This window comes from Nycticebus coucang, chromosome X, assembly GCF_027406575.1.
Source record: "Nycticebus coucang isolate mNycCou1 chromosome X, mNycCou1.pri, whole genome shotgun sequence".
NCBI classification, from domain to species: domain Eukaryota; kingdom Metazoa; phylum Chordata; class Mammalia; order Primates; family Lorisidae; genus Nycticebus; species Nycticebus coucang.
Window position 1 is genome coordinate 85,596,358 of NC_069804.1, and position 18,523 is coordinate 85,614,880.

General features: G+C 35.5%; 1 protein-coding gene and 1 pseudogene across 4 annotated transcripts in view; one reads left to right on the top strand and one right to left on the bottom strand.

The window, feature by feature from the left end:
- The window catches only part of ABCB7 (ATP binding cassette subfamily B member 7), a 150,136-nt gene that overhangs the window by 15,209 nt on the left and 116,404 nt on the right, over nucleotides 1-18,523 (bottom strand). For all 3 annotated transcript variants that reach the window (XM_053579618.1, XM_053579617.1, XM_053579619.1), the window contains 8 exons: nucleotides 13,276-13,408; nucleotides 11,506-11,774; nucleotides 10,795-10,883; nucleotides 10,613-10,700; nucleotides 8,241-8,415; nucleotides 7,065-7,222; nucleotides 6,342-6,505; nucleotides 6,027-6,156 (listed from right to left, as the gene is read on the bottom strand). In XM_053579618.1, the coding sequence (XP_053435593.1) occupies nucleotides 6,027-6,156; nucleotides 6,342-6,505; nucleotides 7,065-7,222; nucleotides 8,241-8,415; nucleotides 10,613-10,700; nucleotides 10,795-10,883; nucleotides 11,506-11,774; nucleotides 13,276-13,408 (1,206 nt within the window). The remainder of the gene's footprint in view (nucleotides 1-6,026; nucleotides 6,157-6,341; nucleotides 6,506-7,064; nucleotides 7,223-8,240; nucleotides 8,416-10,612; nucleotides 10,701-10,794; nucleotides 10,884-11,505; nucleotides 11,775-13,275; nucleotides 13,409-18,523) is intronic.
- LOC128577391 (BRISC and BRCA1-A complex member 2-like) lies at nucleotides 1,183-3,863 on the top strand (annotated as a pseudogene). The gene has a single exon (XR_008377567.1). The product of XR_008377567.1 is annotated as a BRISC and BRCA1-A complex member 2-like (transcript).

An 18,523-nucleotide genomic window follows, 5' to 3' on the forward strand; every position in this document is an offset into this window, starting at 1 on the left:
TTTTTTAATAAACTTTATACCTGCGTATTTTTCATAACAATATTCCTTAAAAATACAGTACTTATATATGGCTACATATTGGATCCTTGATGACAATTTGATCATCTAGTTACTACTGGACATTCATATCATTTCCAACTTTTGTTATTATAAATAATGTTGAATGAATATCTTTTTTTTTTTTTTATAGAGACAGAGTCTCACTTTATGGCCCTCGGTAGAGTGCCGTGGCCTCACACAGCTCACAGCAACCTCCAACTCCCGGGCTTAAGGTGATTCTCTTGCCTCAGCCTCCCCAGTAGCTGAGACTACAGGCACCCGCCACAACGCCCAGCTATTTTTTGGTTGCAGTTTGGCCGGGGCCGGGTTTGAACCCGCTACCCTCGGTATATGGGGCCGGCGCCTTACGGACTGAGCCATAGGCGCCGCCCTTGAATGAATATCTTTACATATAAAGACTTAATTTCCTAATTAAAATTAGGAAATTACAATTTCCTAATTAAAATTAGGAAATTACAATTTCCTAATTAAAATTAGGAAATTACAATTTCCTAATTTTCCTATAATTTCCTATAATTAGGAAATTATAATTCCTAATTATAATTAGGAAATTATAATTAATTTTTTAATTAATTTCCTAATTAATTTCCTAATTAAAATTTCTTAGAGGCAGAATTATCAGAAGTAAGGTCATGAATATTTTTCAGGCACTTGATACTATGTATATATTGTCAATTTGCTTGTCAGGAAAGCTATATATACTTTCACTAGCAAAACAACAGACTGTTTTAGACACACTTGCTCAAACTAGATATTAGAAATTTCAAATCTTTGCCAATCCGGTAAGTGAAAAATGGTATCCTATCATTAATTTAATTTACACTGCTAAAGTTTCCAATGAAGATGAGCATCATTTCTTTTGTTTACTGACCATGTATATTTTTCCTTTGTAAATGTTTTATTTCTCAAAAGAATGAGGATAACTATCACACAGCCCAAGAGAATGGTACGAATCTAGTTACATGGATGAAGATACTAAGTCCTAAGTGTTCACAGCCTGGAATCCAGTTTAACTGATATACAGTTTAGGTCAGTGTTACTCAACATAACAGTCCATGAACTATCTATATCAGAATCACCTAGAAGGTATTTTTCAAAAGTATAGGTTTTTAGGTGCCACACAACCCTCAAAAATCATAACTGAGTGTGTAAAAAAGAACTGAAATTTCAGTAATCTCCTTATGTGACTCTTGCCTACTAACATTTGGGATTCTCAGTGAAAGAAAGAGGACAGAGAAGAGTGCCATATGTTGGATCACTTGGGGAACTATTATAAGACACATATATATGCCCAATCATTTTCTTATAGTTCTTCCCCTTCCTTCCTGCATATTTTGATTTATTCTACCAAGGATTTGATTCTGGTTCCAGGATTCAACTTCATAATAAATACTAGTGGTGACTAATTCCAAGGTCTCTTCATAAGCTTTTAACATAAAATGCCCATATTCTATAAGGCTATGTATCTACTGCTTACCTTCTCAGATCTTACTTCGACTTTATTTTTCCTCCAAATAACGTCACTCAGCAAATGTTTATTAAATACTTACCATGAGTCAAGCATCATGCATGGTACTGAGGGCAGAATGGTGAAAAGGCATATAAATTTGAAGGTGGCAGCCAAACTAAGTAGCTGGGACTATAGGCCCCCACCACAATGCCCAGTTATTTTTTGGTTGTAGTTGTCATTATTGTTTACGGCAGGCCCAGGCTGGATTTGAATCCGCCAGCTCTGGTGTATGTGGCTGGTGCCTTAGCTGCTTGAGTTACAGGCACCGAGCCTACTTGTAATTATTAATTTATACATTCACTATGTCAAAAACTGTTCCGAGTTACAACAATAGTTTTAATTTACTGAACAGTTATGTGGACATTGTATTTGGTGCTTTACACATTATTTCTAATCCATAATAATGATCCTGTCTTACAAGACAAATGGTATCCTTATTTTACAGATGAGAAAAGTGAGGGCCAAGGCTACAGAACTACTAAGGCTTAGAAATGGAGTTAGAATTCAAGTCTGTGATCTATTATGCTACACATTCAAAATATGTGTATGTTTTTATCACACATATTTTCCATTCAAGTTTTTATTTTTTTATTTTCTATTTAAAAAAAAAATTCCGGGGGGGCACGCTCCGGTAACCTGTACCCCATGTAGTTGCCGGTTACCGATCGGACTAAGTTCCAGTTGGTGATTTACAAATCAAGTTAAAATGTCCCTGGAAGTGGCCTTGAACAAAATTTCTCCAATGTTCTCCCCATTTATATCTAGTGTGGTCTGGAATGGAAAAGTGGGACTGGATGTTACAAACTGTTTGAGGATAACTGACTTGAAATCTGGCTGCACATCATTGACTCCTGGACCCAATTGTGATCGATTTAAATTACACATACCATATGCTGGAGAGACATTAAAATGGGATATCATTTTCAATGCCCAGTACCCAGAGCTGCCCCCTGATTTTATCTTTGGAGAAGATGCTGAATTCCTGCCAGACCCTGCGGCTCTGCAGAACCTTGCCTCCTGGAATCCTTCAAATCTTGAATGTCTCTTACTTGTGGTGAAGGAACTTGTGCAACAGTATCATCAATTTCAATGTAGCCATCTCCGGGAGAGCTCCCGCCTCATGTTTGATGTTTGAATACCAAACATTACTGGAAGAGCCACAATATGGAGAGAACATGGAAATATATGCTGGGAAAAAAAACAACTGGACTGGTGAATTTTCAGCTCGTTTCCTTTTGAAGTTGCCAGTGGATTTCAGCAATATTCCCACATACCTGCTCAAGGATGTAAATGAAGACCCTGGAGAAGATGTGGCCCTCCTTTCTGTCAGTTTTGAGGACACTGAAGCTACCCAAGTATACCCCAAGCTGTACTTGTCACCCCGAATTGAGCATGCATTTGGCGGCTCCTCAGCTCTTCATATCCCAGCTTTTCCAGGAGGAGGATGTCTCATTGATTATGTTCCTCAAGTGTGCCACCTGCTCACTAACAAGGTGTAGTATGTGATTCAGGGATATCACAAAAGAAGAGAGTATATTGCTGCTTTCTTCAGTCACTTTGGCACATGTGTCGTGGAATATGATGCAGAAGGCTTTACAAAACTCACTCTGCTGCTGATGTGGAAAGATTTTTGTTTTCTTGTACACATTGACCTGCCCCTGTTTTTTCCTCGAGACCAGCCAACTCTCACATTTCAATCCATCTATCACTTTACCAACAGCGGACAACTTTACTCCCAGGCCCCCCAAAATTATCCATACAGCCCCAGATGGGATGGAAATGAAATGGCCAAAAGAGCAAAGGCTTATTTCAAAACCTTTGTCCCTCAGTTCTACAAGGCAGCTTTTGCCAATGGAAAGCTCTAGGAAACACCAGTCTTGAGAGGTGGCCAGCCAGACTGCTTTGTCCACTTGCATGTCAGCACACACGCTGCTTCCTGGAAGCCCCTTGGAACATCCTCCTGGCAGCGCTTTGTTCACACAGCAGCTTTGCATGGCCCAGACAGCTCAGACTGCCGTAGCCCCTCCTTGAGCTGGCTGACAGCACCAAAATCATAGAGCCCCTCACTTTTTTTCTTTCCTTTATTATATTTCCTAATTGAAATAAATAATCTCATAAATCATTATGCAAAAAAAAAAAAAAATTCCTCTTGGCAACAGAATTTCCCTGTAAGATCTGATGCTCACTACTTCATGAGCATATGTTGAATCTATGGATTCAAATTATTCTAATTACAGATCTACCAATCCAATACCAAAATATTAGTTTTTTTCTACTTCTATTTTTTCCCCTTTAGAGCCTTATTTATTTTTAATTTTTTTTCATTTATTGCCTTTCTTTGTATTTTGATTCTTTCCTTTTTTTAAATGAAATCATAGCTGTGTACATTAATGCAATCATGGGGTACAATGTGCTGGTTTTATATACAATTTGAAATATTTTCATCAACTGGCTAACATAACCGTCACGAAATTTCTTTAGTTATTGTGTTAAGACATTTATATTCTACACTTAGTAAATTTCACATGTACCCTTATAAGATGCATAGTAGGTGTGGTACCACCGATTACCCTCCCTCCACCCATCCTCCCCACTCCGCTCCCCTCCTTTTACCCTTCTTCTTGGACTATAATTGGGTTATAGCTTTCACATGAAAACTATAAATTGGTTTCATAGTAGGGCTGAGTATATTGGATACTTTTTTTCCATTCTAGAGATACTTTGCTAAGAAGAATATGTTCCAGCTCCATCCATGTAAACATGAAAGAGGTAAAGTCTCCACCTTTCTTTAAGGCTGCATAACATTCCATGATGTACATATACCACAATTTATTAATCCATTCATGGGTGGATGGGCACTTGGGCTTCTTCCATGACTTAGCAATTATGAATTTGGCTGCAATAAACATTCTGGTACAAGTATCTTTGTTATAATGTGATTTTTGGTTTTCTTGATATATACCTAGTAGAGGAATTGTAGGATCGAATGGCAGGTCTATTTTTAGATCCCTAAGTGAAAGAAATAGCTGAAGATGTTAACAAATGGAAAAACATACCATGCACATGGCTGAGAAGAATCAACATTGTTAAAATGTCCATACTACCCAAAGCAATACACAATTTTAATGCAATCCTTATTAAAGCTCCACTGTCATACTTTAAAGATCTTGAAAAAATACTTCGTTTTATATGGAATCAGAAAAAAACCTCGAATAGCCAAGACATTACTCAGAAATAAAAAGAAAGCAGGAGGAATCACACTACCAGATCTCAGGCTATACTATAAATCAGTAATGATCAAAACAGCATGGTACTGACACAAAAACAGAGAGGTAGATGTATGGAACAGAATAGAGAACCAAGAGATGAGCCCAGACACTTACCATCATTTGATCTTTGATAAGCCCATCAAAAATATAAACTGGGGGAAAGATTCCCTATTTAACAAATGGTTCTAAGTGAACTGGCTGGCGACCTGTAGAAGACTGAAACTAGACCCACACCTTTTACCATTAACTAAGACTCTCACTGGATTAAAGATTTAAACTTAAGACATGAAACTATAAAAATACTAGAAGAAAGTGTAGGGAAAACACTTGAAAAACTCAGCCTGGGCGAATATTTTATGAGGAGGACCTCCCGGGCAACTGAAGCAACACCAAAAATACACTACTGGGACTTGATCAAAATAAAAAGCTTCTGCACAGCCAAGAACACAGTAAGTAAAGCAAGCAGACAGCCCTCAGAATGGGAGAAGGTATTTGCAGTTTATGTCTCCGACAAAGGTTTAATAACTAGAATCCACAGAGAACGCAAACATATTAGCAAGGAAAGAACAAGTGATCCCATCTCAGGATGCGCAAGGGACTTGAAGAGAAACTTCTCTGAAGAAGACAGGCGCATGGCCCATAGACATGAAAAAATGCTCAGCATCCTTAATCATCAGAGAAATGCAAATCAAAACTACTTTGAGATACCATCTAATTCCAGTAAGATTAGCCCACATTACAAAATCCCAAAACCAGAGATGTTGCGTGGATATGTAGAAAAGGGAACACTTCTGTACTGTTGATGGCAATGCAAACTAATATGTTCCTTTTGGAAAGATGTTTATTTTTAATTCTTATTTATTTTTATTGTATTTAATTTTAATTTTTTATTTTTGCAGTTTTTCACGGGCTGGGTTTGAACCTGCCACCTCCGGCATATGAGGCCGGCGCCCTACTCCTTTGAGCCATAGGCGCCACCCTAATTTTTATTTATTTTTTAATTTCAAATTAATATGAGCGTACAAGTTTTTAGATTACATTGTTTTCACTTCCAAGGTATAGCTCCAGTTGTAAAAGAACCCCTCATGTAGAGGGTGTGCTGCATACCCTCACACTGTGCACATTAGGTGAGATCCCGTCAAAGGCCCTCCCTTCTTCCTCCAATCATTTTTTCTGTTTTTAAATACCTGTGGTACCACTCCCACTGCCCTCCGAAGGCTTTCCAGGCTCACATCTTGTATATTTTGACCAGCAAGGTAAATGCTACCTTTTTGAGGTTCATAGAAGCGAAATAATAGCCTTACTATTGTGCTTTTCCTGAAATTGGAGATAAGGAAAGATTATTTAGCTCCTATTGGCATTAGGGAACCCCCACTTTAAACCACAATAATAAACATTTAATAAACCACATAATAAACCATTTTATTATGATAAAGAGAAAATATCACATTAGGAATCATCAGTCAATAATGCAGAATTTTATAAATAACTGAGTTACCCACCCTGACCCACTACCTCCTACAATGGCCACTTTCTTTCCTGCAGGAACTTCAAAAGATATTCCACTAAGGACTTTCTGTCCCTCAATGTATTCAAAATGCACATCATCAAAGGCCACCGTAGCTGTCTGTGGTGTGATCTGAAGGGAAGGTGCCATCACTTTGTCCTAGCAGAGAAGAGGGGAAAAAAAGCCACTTTACACACTGTCTCAAGTTCAACTATGCAGACAAATTTGTAATTCACAGAGAGAAAAAGGAAAATGACGGGGAGGGAGGAGGTTTATGAATGTATTTAAACCATTTCCAAGCATGCTTTTAAAGATTTGTTTTTTTATTATGAATGTTTTGGTTTTGGGGCAAATGTTTCTCAGGGAGGAGAAGGGATTGTGGGCAAGGGGGTAAAGGGGTTGAGGATATGAAGAGAGGCAATTGTATTATCATTATGATTATTATAATGTATCATTATTAGCAAAAGCAAATTTAGTTTAAGTGCAAATAATTTAATAAAATTTAGTTTCTAGAAATAATATTCTTTGCTAACATTGTAAGGTTTTTAAACACATATGTGAAAGCTACAGGAACCTCTTAATATACACAACAGCCCCAATTCCTATGACAAGGAAAGTGGTTTTCTAACATGGTGATATGAGACTATTTTCCTAGAATAATCATATTAATAGGATGATACTCAAATACTTTTGAAAAAGTATTATACAGATTACTTACTTTAATTTGGGTGTCTACCTTGAGTAGAGTGAACAAGGTGTTCATATCTATGAGTGCTTGTCTAGTCTCTCTATATACAGTCCCCAGAAAGTTAAGGGGTAATGAAAGCTGAAAAAGCAGTCCATTCACCATTACTAGATCTCCAACGGTAAGGGTGCCTTAAAATGCATTTGACAGAGAGGGAAAAAAAGATATTTTAAATGAATGTTATCAATTTTTCTAGTTTAAGATAAAAATGCTTATAGCCTATTATTATGGAATAAAATTCACAATATACATAATCAACAACTCTTAGGCCTACTCAATCCCAAAGTATTCTAATTTATGATTTATGTACTATAGGAAACCTGGTATATGCTACATGGAATGGAAAAGCCCACTAGTCTTCTATATATAATATACAAAAAAGAAGGGCATCAGTTAAAATAGAATGGAAGGCTAAAAATCTCTCATTTTTTTCCCTAAGACACTACCAATGGTTTCTTTGTAGTGTAAAATAGAAATTTTAAAATGCGTATACATTAAAAATTGGAGCAAATGGATATAATGACTAAGAATGATAAACCACATATTTAGGTCACAATGAATGAATCCTAACTGAGTGAGGAGGTTTATAGGCACAGTATTTGCTTTTGAAGTATTTTACAAAAGAAAAAAACTAGTAGGAAGATTAAAAGGTTACTAGTAATTCTAAAAAAAGATTTCTTGCATTTTAGTCCTTTGGACTAAACCCTAAATTAATTACACTGCTTTCCAAGTCTACAAGGGAAAATAGAAATAACAGTTACTAAAAAGAAAAGATGTTCCTGAAAGAATCAGGTTGTATACCTAAAAAATGTACAAACAGTATTCCCAATCAATGAGACAGCCAGGCTAAAAGAATGGAAAAACAATCAAACAATCAAGAAAACACATTCTGGCAGCACCTGTGGCTCAGTGGGTAGGGCACTGGCCACATACACCGAGGGTGGAGGGTTCAAACACGGCTCCAGCCAGCTAAAACTACAATGACAACTGCAACAACAAAAAACGAAAACACATTCTACTCCAAGGATGTTAGAGCATTTTATTGAACATCCTTTATAATTAAGATTAATATATGTATTCTTTACATTAATCTTTATTAACAAAAGTTAGGTTAAACAGCCTAGAAATGGGATAATACAGATTTATTACCTGCCACAATTCCCTGACTGGCGAGCACCATTATAGCTGTTAAACCAATGCTGAAAATAGCACTTTGACCAAAGTTCAGCATAGCCAAAGTAGAGGTACTTTTCAATGAAGCAGTCTCATATGTCTTCAAAAATCCATCATATCTCTGTGCTTCATATTTTTCATTATTAAAATACTACAAAATACATAAAAATAATAACTTTGGGAAAGTATAACTGAATTTATCATCTTGAGTAATTAGTAAACTTTCATCAGACTTCATGTTTGGATACAACTTTATACTGCAAACTATTTAGAAAATTGACTTTCAATATATTGGATTATGATACTTCTGCGGTTTTCCACAAATTATTTTTTAAAAGTACACAAAATTCATGTAACAAACATTTACTAAATGCTTAGCTAACTCAAATCCATATTTTAAAAAATCTTCAATGACACTTCCTTCACAAAGCCTTCCCTGAGACTCCACATTGACAGTTCGCACTGCCTTTAGCACATTATGGCTTCTTGTCTTATCATGTACATGCTTACTTTAACTCTCCTGGTAGATCATAAAATTCTGGGAGTGCAGGGATTACAAAGTAATCATTTTTTACCACCCTCCCCTATCAAAGCACTGTGACACACAGGAAGCATTCAGTAACTTTGTTAAACAGAAAAATGAACAAATACATGAAAGAATGGATGACATGCACTATGCCAGGCACTCTGAGAGATGGTAAAGAATTTATATGCCAATTTAATTAACTTTATGTTCATTCTGAATTAAGGTGCTACCTGTACACAATAATGTGTCCCTCAATGACAGAGAGAGACCCATTCTAATAAGTGTATCGTCTGGTGATTTCATTGTGCAAACATCAGAGTATACTTATACAATCCTAGACGGTATAGCCCTACTATGTATCTAGGCTATATAATATAAGCCTATTGCTCCTAGGCTACAAACCTGTATAGCATACAGGTTTGAATAGCATACAATATAGCATACAGTATTGAGTAGTGTAGGTAATCATAACACAATGGTAAGTAATTGTTATCTAAACATAGAAAAGATATAATAAAAATATGGCATAGAAGATTAAAAAAATGCTACATGCTGTAGGGGCACTTACAATGAATGGAGCCTGCAGGACTAGAAGTTGCTCTGGGTGAGTCAGTGAGTAAATGATGAGTAAATGTGAAGGCCTAGGACATTACTGTACACTACTATAGACTTTCTAAACACTGTAAATAAAGGCTATGCTAAATTTATACAAAATATTTTCCTTCTTCAATAAAAATCTTAGCTTACTGTAACTTTTTTACCTTATAATTTTTTAACTTTTGATTCTTACAATAACACTTAATTAAAACATACAGTACAGCTTACAAATTATTTTCTTTTATATGCTTTTTCTCTTTTTAATCTTTTTTTTTTTTTTTACTTTTTAAAACTTTTTGTTAAAAACTAAAACACAGGGCGGCGCCTGTGGCTCAAGGAGTAGGGTGCCGGTCCCATATGCCGGAGGTGGTGGGTTCAAACCTAGCCCCAGCCAAAAACCACAAAAAAAAAAAAAAAAAAAAACTAAAACACAAACATGTTAGCGTAGACCTATAAAGTATCAGACTTATCAATATCACTAACTTTTACATCTATGTGTTGTCCCACTGGAAAGGTATTCAGGGGAAGTAAAAGGCATGGAGCTGTCAGCTCTTATGATAACAATGCCTTATTCTGGAATACCTCGGAATATCTCCTGAAGGAACTGCCTGAGGCTATTTTATAGTTAACTTGTTTTTAATAAGTAGAAGGAGTACACGCTAACATACCAACAAAAGTATAGCACGGTAAATATATTAACCAGTTATATAGTCGTTTTTTTTTTATCATTATCAGGTATTATGCACTGCACAAAATTGTATGTGCCTACTTTAATGATTGGTATTTATAGAATGCGGTAGGTTTATTAACACCAGCATCATTAGTATCACTATAAACACATTAGTAATGAATTGCACTAGGATATTGTGATAGCTATGTGATAATGGCTGTGATGTCACTAGGTGATAGGAATTTTTCAACTCCATTATTATCTTGTGGAACCATCACTATTGTACATGCAGACAACTATTAACCAAAATGTTGTTATGTGATGTATTACTGCATTTATTACGATCACTTATAAATTAATTCAGATGGTGCCAAACAAAAACTGAGGAGAAAAAGTGGGTGATTTCTAAACATAAAGAAAAACTATAAAGTATTATTTCATCACACCTAGCGATCCTAGCCTAACCAGAAGCTCTAACTTACAGTACTTAGTAAATGGCAGAACAAATATTAGCACAGTGTGAAAAGCAGATAAAAGTATAATTAAACATATTACCTTCACAGTTTCATAATTCAGCAGTGAGTCTATAGCAGCATTACCTGCATCATTATCCGCTTTGTTCATCTCTATTCTAAACCTAGTTCTGCAAGACAAAGATTTTCACAGGTATGAAATACATGTAATAAAAGCACAACTAATTTCTACACCTTGACTAATCCTCTAGAGAATACCTTTACCTCCACCGAGTGACTGCAACTGTGAAGGCTGTGTATGTACCAAGGGTTCCAAGGGTAACCAAAGCAAACTGGGCACCACATTTGTAATACTAGAAAAAGATATCAAAAGAAGAAAAGTCATTATTTTTTGCCAAACAGTTTATAATACACAACAGCAAATCACAGTCAAAATATTTTAATAAAAATATTATGGAAAGTTAATTATGCAAATGATGGGTGAAAAATCAAATACGTTTGAAAATTTACTTTCAATAACACGGGAAGAAAATCAAAATTCACATGCCACATTGATACTACCATCAAATGATAACATCAAACCAGTACAATAAGGATAAAGAGGAATAAAAATCTACTTTTAATTATAAATGATGAAATTGCCTAAAATGTTATAAATGGTGAATAGAAACACAAATATTCTGAGTATATTAGTCTAATGCTACACTCAGAAATCTCAGCTAAAAAACTTCCATGTACAAGTTAATGATTATATATGTGTAGGACTGAACAGTTCTTTATAAGAAAATGATAAAGAATTTGGACAGTCTCTCGAAGCTTGGGGCAAAATAATTAAACAAACTGCATAATCTTTCTGACATCATGAAATTTTTGCTTTCAAATCCATGAACATGCAATAGTATAAAAACTTCAAATATTCAATGCTACTTATGAGAATGTAAGATAAAAGCTTATTATGAAAAATGTTTTACTTACCAAAACAGTACTGACAAGCATCACCTCAAACATGATGGGAAGGAGATTAAATACCAAAGCACTCAGGACAAAACTGATACCCCTTGTTCCTCTGTCAATAGCTTTAGATAAAGCTCCTGTCTGTCTGCTCAGGTGAAAACCCAAATCCAGGGTGTGAAGATGAAGAAAGACATTTTTCGCTATTCTTCGGATTGAATTTTGGGCTACCTTGCCAAATACTGCATTTCGAACTTCATTAAAAAAGGCAGCTCCAGCTCTTGATACACCATCTAATGATACATTCAAAAGAAAAATGGGATGTAAAAACATTGAAATCACAGAAGTGTAAAAATGGCAAGGTTTCAGAAAACATTTTTAACAACAAATAATTCAGTGAATGACTATGTAACAGAATATTTACACTAAAAGAAACCTAGCCAGGCGTCCTCAAACTTTTTAAACAGGGGACCAATTCACTGTCTCTCAGACCGCTGGAGGGCCGAACTATAGTTTAAAAAAAAAAAAACAACTATGAACAAATTCCTACGCACACTGCACATATCTTATTTTGAAGTAAAAAAACAAAACAGGAACAAATATGATCACACCGCCTCATGTGGCCCGCGGGCCGCAGTTTGAGGACCCCTGATAGCCTAACAAGTACTAACCTCTCTAGTACCATGATCCTGTTCAATATTATTTTTTCCCTAGATTTCAGATGTTAAAAGAATTTTCCCAATTAAAATACTTATATAATAATCCATATGGCCTAACTATAGAAAAACGTATGGTATCTGTTAACCGTTTTTTGTTGTTTTTTTTTTTTTTTTTTGTAGAGACAGAGTCTTACTTTATAGCCCTCGGTAGAGTGCCATGGTGTCACATACCTCATAGCAACCTTCAGTTCCTGGGCTTAGGTGATTCTCTTGCCTCAGCCACTGGAATAGCTGGAACTACAGGCGCCCGCCACAATGCCTGGCTAATTTTTTGTTGCAGTTCGGCTGGAGCTGGGTTTGAACCCACCACTCTCAGTATATGGGGCCAGTGCCCTACTCACTGAGCCACAAGCATCGCCCCTGTTAACAGCTTTTGATCTAATTCAATTTCCCCAAATTATGAATGATAAAATTAAGATCCTAAAAAAAATCAAGTGCTCAATTCGTATCTCCTAAACCTCATAAAGTATCCTTTCTAATGCATAAGGACACACAGCATTCATATCCTGTTCTAGACTTTTTTGAGTATATTTTAATGAAGTGTTAATGTATATAGACTGTTATTTAGTTATTTGATGTATATAGGCTGTTATTTATAGACCGTTATGTCCTATTTAACAGCTAATAACAGGAACAAGAAAATAACTGGCTTTATGGAATGGGATCATATAAAGAACCTATTAGAAGTGGTTGTTACAAATGTAATATCTCATTTCATATTATTATTTTCCAGAACTTAGAAAATGCCAGTTATTATGGAATTATTGAAAAGTATATACTATACAAAGAAATTAAGAACAAACACATATCATAAATCTTTTTTTTTTTTTTTTTTTTTTGTGGTTTTTGGCCGGGCTGGGTTTGAACCCGCCACCTCCGGCATATGGGACCAGCGCCCTACTCCTTGAGCCACAGGCGCCGCCCAGAACAAACACATATCAAAAAATCTCACATAAAACAATAAACATCCAAAATGCTAGGTTGTGTTTGTGGTGGAAAAATCATCTGCTTGAATATGAGAAAACATTCTTGAAGAAAGTCAACACCTATAGGCAGATTAAAAAATCACACATACAGCCAATCAGAACTGCTGTTGCCATGGTTGCAACTGTATTTGGTGCATCACTCAGGTTCAGCATGTTTCCTGACATCTGGTTAAGGCTGTCTACAGCATATTTAAACATGAAGGGAACCACAATATTCATAGCCTAAAAATATAAAAACATCAATTACTCATTATATATACATTCTATTTATAACAATACAAATATTTACCTTAAATTAGTATTTATGGTGACATTTAGATATTTAGTAATTACCTGTATTAGAATGATTTTTAAATTTATAAAGATAAAATCTTTGGCATTAGGGAGTTGCCATTTCAGGATCTGAACATCACACTGCCATGTTATTCTTTTACAATCTATGTGAATTAGTCAAAGGCTCCTGCTTCCATGAAATCATCCCCAATTAGCCACTCAAAAATGCTCCTTCCATTATATGAAGTCCTACAGGGATTGTGGCAATTACAGTAAACTGTCATTACATGGTAGTTGTTTGTATATACATTTTCTTTTCCTACTAGAGTCTTAAGGGTCCATATCATTTTACTCTTTTTGTTTCACCCATACTGAATATAATGCTTTGTATATAATAATTATTCAGTAAATATTTTTAAGATGATTTGTTCATCAAAATAATGGTAAAACTGAAATTATACAGCAAAAAGGATTATAAATGCAGATACACACAAGGATGTTCCCAAATGTGACCAAACTCAAAAAACATTTTCAGGAAAGCAAACCTGCACAACTTTACTGGTGATACATTAATTTATCTGTCATCACTCACTATAACTATGGCAAAAATATCATAATAGGCTGTGAGTAACAAGAATTGCATGCTGGTTCTAACTATATACAAACCTTTTGTTGCAAAACAAACGTTTTGTCAACAAGAGCTATATAGAGAGTCAAGTATGGTGCTAAGTATCTTTCATAAAAGTAAGGGTAGAAAGAAATAACAATTCTACAAAATGGGTATTATCTCTACAGTTGAGGAAACCAGGTTCCCTGGGGTTTAATTACTTGTCTGGTAAGCAGCAGAGCTGAAATTGAAATCCAGATTTGACACCTGAAGTCAGAATTTTTTCTACTATATTATAGCCATATCAACAGTTTACAAAGGAGGGAGCTTTTGTTCCCAGTTTACTTCTAAAATGTATACTCTCGATTGTACTGTTTAAACAAGCTACAGATGACACAAGTGACTTAAAAATCTGCTCAAATTATTTAAATTACTTATGTCATAGTTATGAGTAGAAAATGTGAATGACATCTGTCCTGTGTTGCTGCTGGCAGAAAAATGGCATTTAGCACAGTGCTAAAAACATGGCACCACCTCTAATAATAACTGAATACTATCAGTTTTCCCATAAAAGTGATTGTAAAAAGGAAAGAAATATATCATGTGTTTAAAAAAAGGAAACAAATACACTAAAGAAATAGAATTATATTATGGGTAGATGTTTCTATTATGCATAGAACCATATCAAAAGTAATATACACACCATACACATAAATACACACAAGCACACATGTGAATACAGATTTAAAAATGGTGAAAACGGAATGAGTTCTGTAGTCTTGGTAAAAGTAGTATACCAGTGTTAACTTTCTCGTTTTGATACTGAACTATAGCTATATAAGATGTCATTAGGAGGTTTCATTGACCTTATGATATTTAGGGGTAGGGATGGCAAACACTAGTTTTTCCCAATATCCCACCTTTAGCAGTACTAGATTTAAACCGTCATAGATAAATGAGAATACTTTTTATAAACTTATAATTTTGAAATAATTATAGACTCACAGGAAGTTAAAAATTAAGTGCAGAGACCCATGGACCCTGTCCTTGATGACATCTTATATAGTATGCACATGACTATTTATATGATTCTATGCAATTTTATACTATGTAAAGATCTGTGTAACTACCACCACAATCAAGATACAGAACTACTCTACCACCACGAAAGAACTCTGCTATACTTGATGTTCTTTATATTGACTCCCATTCTATCCTGCCTCACCCTAATCCTTCTGCCCTTGAAATCACATATTTGTCCTTGGTCTCTAAAAGTTTAGTCATTTTGAGAATATTATATAAATGGAATCATGTAGTACTTAATCTTTTGTGACTGCCATTTGTTTCACTCAGAATAATGCCCTTGAGGTTCATTGAGGTTGTTGCATTTATTAATCACTCATCCTTTTTTATTGCTGACTACTATTCCATAGACTATTTATTCAACCATTATTCAATTCATTCTGTGGATTATTTATATACCATTCACCCTAAAGGAAATTTTGGTTGTTTGCAGTTTGAGTAAAGATGTTATTAACATTCTCATACGGTGGAAACAAGTTTTCTCTAGGATAAATTCCTACGAGTTCAACTGCTAAGTCATACAACAAGTCTATGTTGAATTTTTTCAGAAACTGCCATACCCATTCCAAAGTTGTACCATTTTACAATAACCAGCAAAGTATGCATGACCCAGTTCTTCTGCATCCTCATTTGCTATCATTTTTTATGAACGTGTTCTAATAGGTGTATAGTGATAGCTCATTGTGGATTTAATTTATATTTCTCTAATTATAATAACATTGAACATCTTTACATGTGCTTATTTGTAATTTGTATCTCCTCTTTGGTAAAAATATTTGTTCAGGTCTTTTGTATATTTTATAATTGGATGGTTTTTCTGCTGTTGAGTTTTTTTTTATTAAATCATAGCTGTGAAAAAAAAAATAAATCATAGCCGTGTACATTAATGCAATCATGGGGTACAATGTGCTGGTTTTATATACAATTTGAAATATTTTTATCAAACTGGTTAACATAACCTTCACAGCATTTTCTTAGTTATTGTGTTAAGACATTTATATTCTACCCTTAGTAAATTTCACATGTGCCCTTGTAAGGTGCACCGTAGGTGTGGTCCCACCGATTACCCTCCCTCCACCCATCCTCCTCCTCCCCTCCCCTACTTCTCCCCTTTCCCCTTCTTCTTGGGCTATAATTTGGTTATAGCTTTCACATGAAAGCTATAAATTGGTTTCATAGTAGGGTTGAGTACACTGGATACTTTTTTTTCCATTCTTGAGATACTATACTAAGAAGAATATGTTCCAGCTCCATCCATGTAAACATGAAAGAGATAAAGTCTCCACCTTTCTTTAAGGCTGCATAATATTCCATGGTGTACATATACCACAATTTATTACTCCATTCATGGGTCGATGGGCACTTGGGCTTCTTCCATGACTTAGCAATTATGAATTGGGCTGCAATAAACATTCTGGTACAAGTATCTTTGTTATAATATGATTTTTGGTGTTCTTGATATATACCTAGTAGAGGAATTGTAGGATTGAATGGCAGGTCTATTTAAGGGACTTGAAGAGAAACTTCTTTGAAGAAGGCACATGGCCTACAGACATATGTAAAAATGCTCATCATCCTTAATCATCAGAGAAATGCAAATCAAAAATACTTTGAGATATCATCTAACTCCAGTAAGATTAGCCCACATAACAAAATCCCAAAACCAGAGATGCTGGCGTGGATGTGGAGAAAAGGGAACACTTCTACACCACTAATGGGAATGGAAACTAATACATTCCTTTTGGAAAGATGTTTGGAGAACACTTAGGGATCTGCTGTTGAGTTTTAAGAGTTCCTTACATATTGTGGATGTAAGGACTCTATTGGATATGTGGTTTACAAGTATTTTCTCCCAGTCTATTGTCTTTCATACTATCAAGGAGCCTAAACTACTAACCCACTCAGCAGTAATGCAAAGTCCCTTTTCTTAGGAATCAAGAGGGGCTAAAGTGGGAACCTGAACTTTCTTCCCCACCTATAGTAATGAGGTAGTAACTGTTCCACTGAAAGAGTATCACAAGGAGGCCTGCTAAACAGAAGATGTATAATACATAAGATCCAGGGCCCTACAAAATAATACCCAAAATGTCCAGATTTCAACTACAACTTGAACTTTCTTTACCTTAGAAATGCAAACAATATAACCTAATCACGTGAACCCTCATATTAATCTGAAAAAAGGATCTCCTTGTGAAAAAAATTATCATTTCAAAAACAAGTCAGATAACAATTTGAATAAGAAAATACAATCAACAGGTACTAACAATGAAATGGCCAAAATACTAGAACTGTCTGACAAAGACCTCAGAGCAGTCATCATAATATTTATGAACAAGCTTGAAATAAGTGAAAAAAATGTCTCAGTAGGCTGGGCACAGTGGCTCATGCCTGTAATCCTAGCACTCTGGGAGGCTGAGGCAGGCAGATCAGGCAGGCAGCTCGCCTGAGCTCAGGAGTTTGAGACCAGCCTGAGCAAGAGGTAGACTCCATCTCTAAAAATAGCTGAATGTTGTGGCGGGCGCCTGTAGTCCCAGGTACTCAAGAGGCTGAAGCAAGAGGATCCCTTGATCCCAAGACTTTGAGGTTGCCATGAGCTACAATGCCACAGCACTCTACCCAGGGAGACAAAGTGAGAATCTGTCCCCCCACCAAAAAATAAAATAGTCTCAGCAAATAAATAGAGGACATACTCTTGGCTTTGAAGATAGAAGAAGAGGCCATGAGCCAAGGAAGGCAGGCAAATGCTAGAAACCACAAAGGGCAAGGAAGAAGATTTTTTCCTAAAGCCTCTCCTCTGGAGGGAGCACGGCTATGCCAAATTCCTTTATTTCAATCCAATAAAACCTAATTTTGTACTTCTGACTTCCAGATGTGTATGATTATAAACAGGTGTTTTTTAAGCTAAATTTGTGTCAATTTGTTATAGAAGCAATAGGAAACAAAGGAAATTAAATAGGAGAAAGGATAGCTTTGGTGTTGAAACAACTGGACAAAAAAATAAACTTCCACTTAAACTTCATGCAAGAATTAAAATGGAGGGGGCGGCACCTGTGGCTCAAAGGAGTAGGATGCCGGCCCCATATGCCGAAGGTGGTGGGTTCAAACCCAGCCTGGCCAAAATAAAATGCAAAAAAAAAGAATTAAAATGGAGCACTTTGGTCAGTTCAGATTTAATTTTTTTTAAAAAAACAGAGCACAGGTCTAAATGTAAAAGATAAAAACAGGAGTAAATCTTAATGACTTATCTAAATAGTTCTTAGATCTGACAACAAAAGCATAATCCATAAAGAAAAAAAATAAACTGGAATTCATCGAAATTAAAAAAAAAATTATTCTATATAAGACACTATTAAGTGACTTAAAAAACAGGCTAC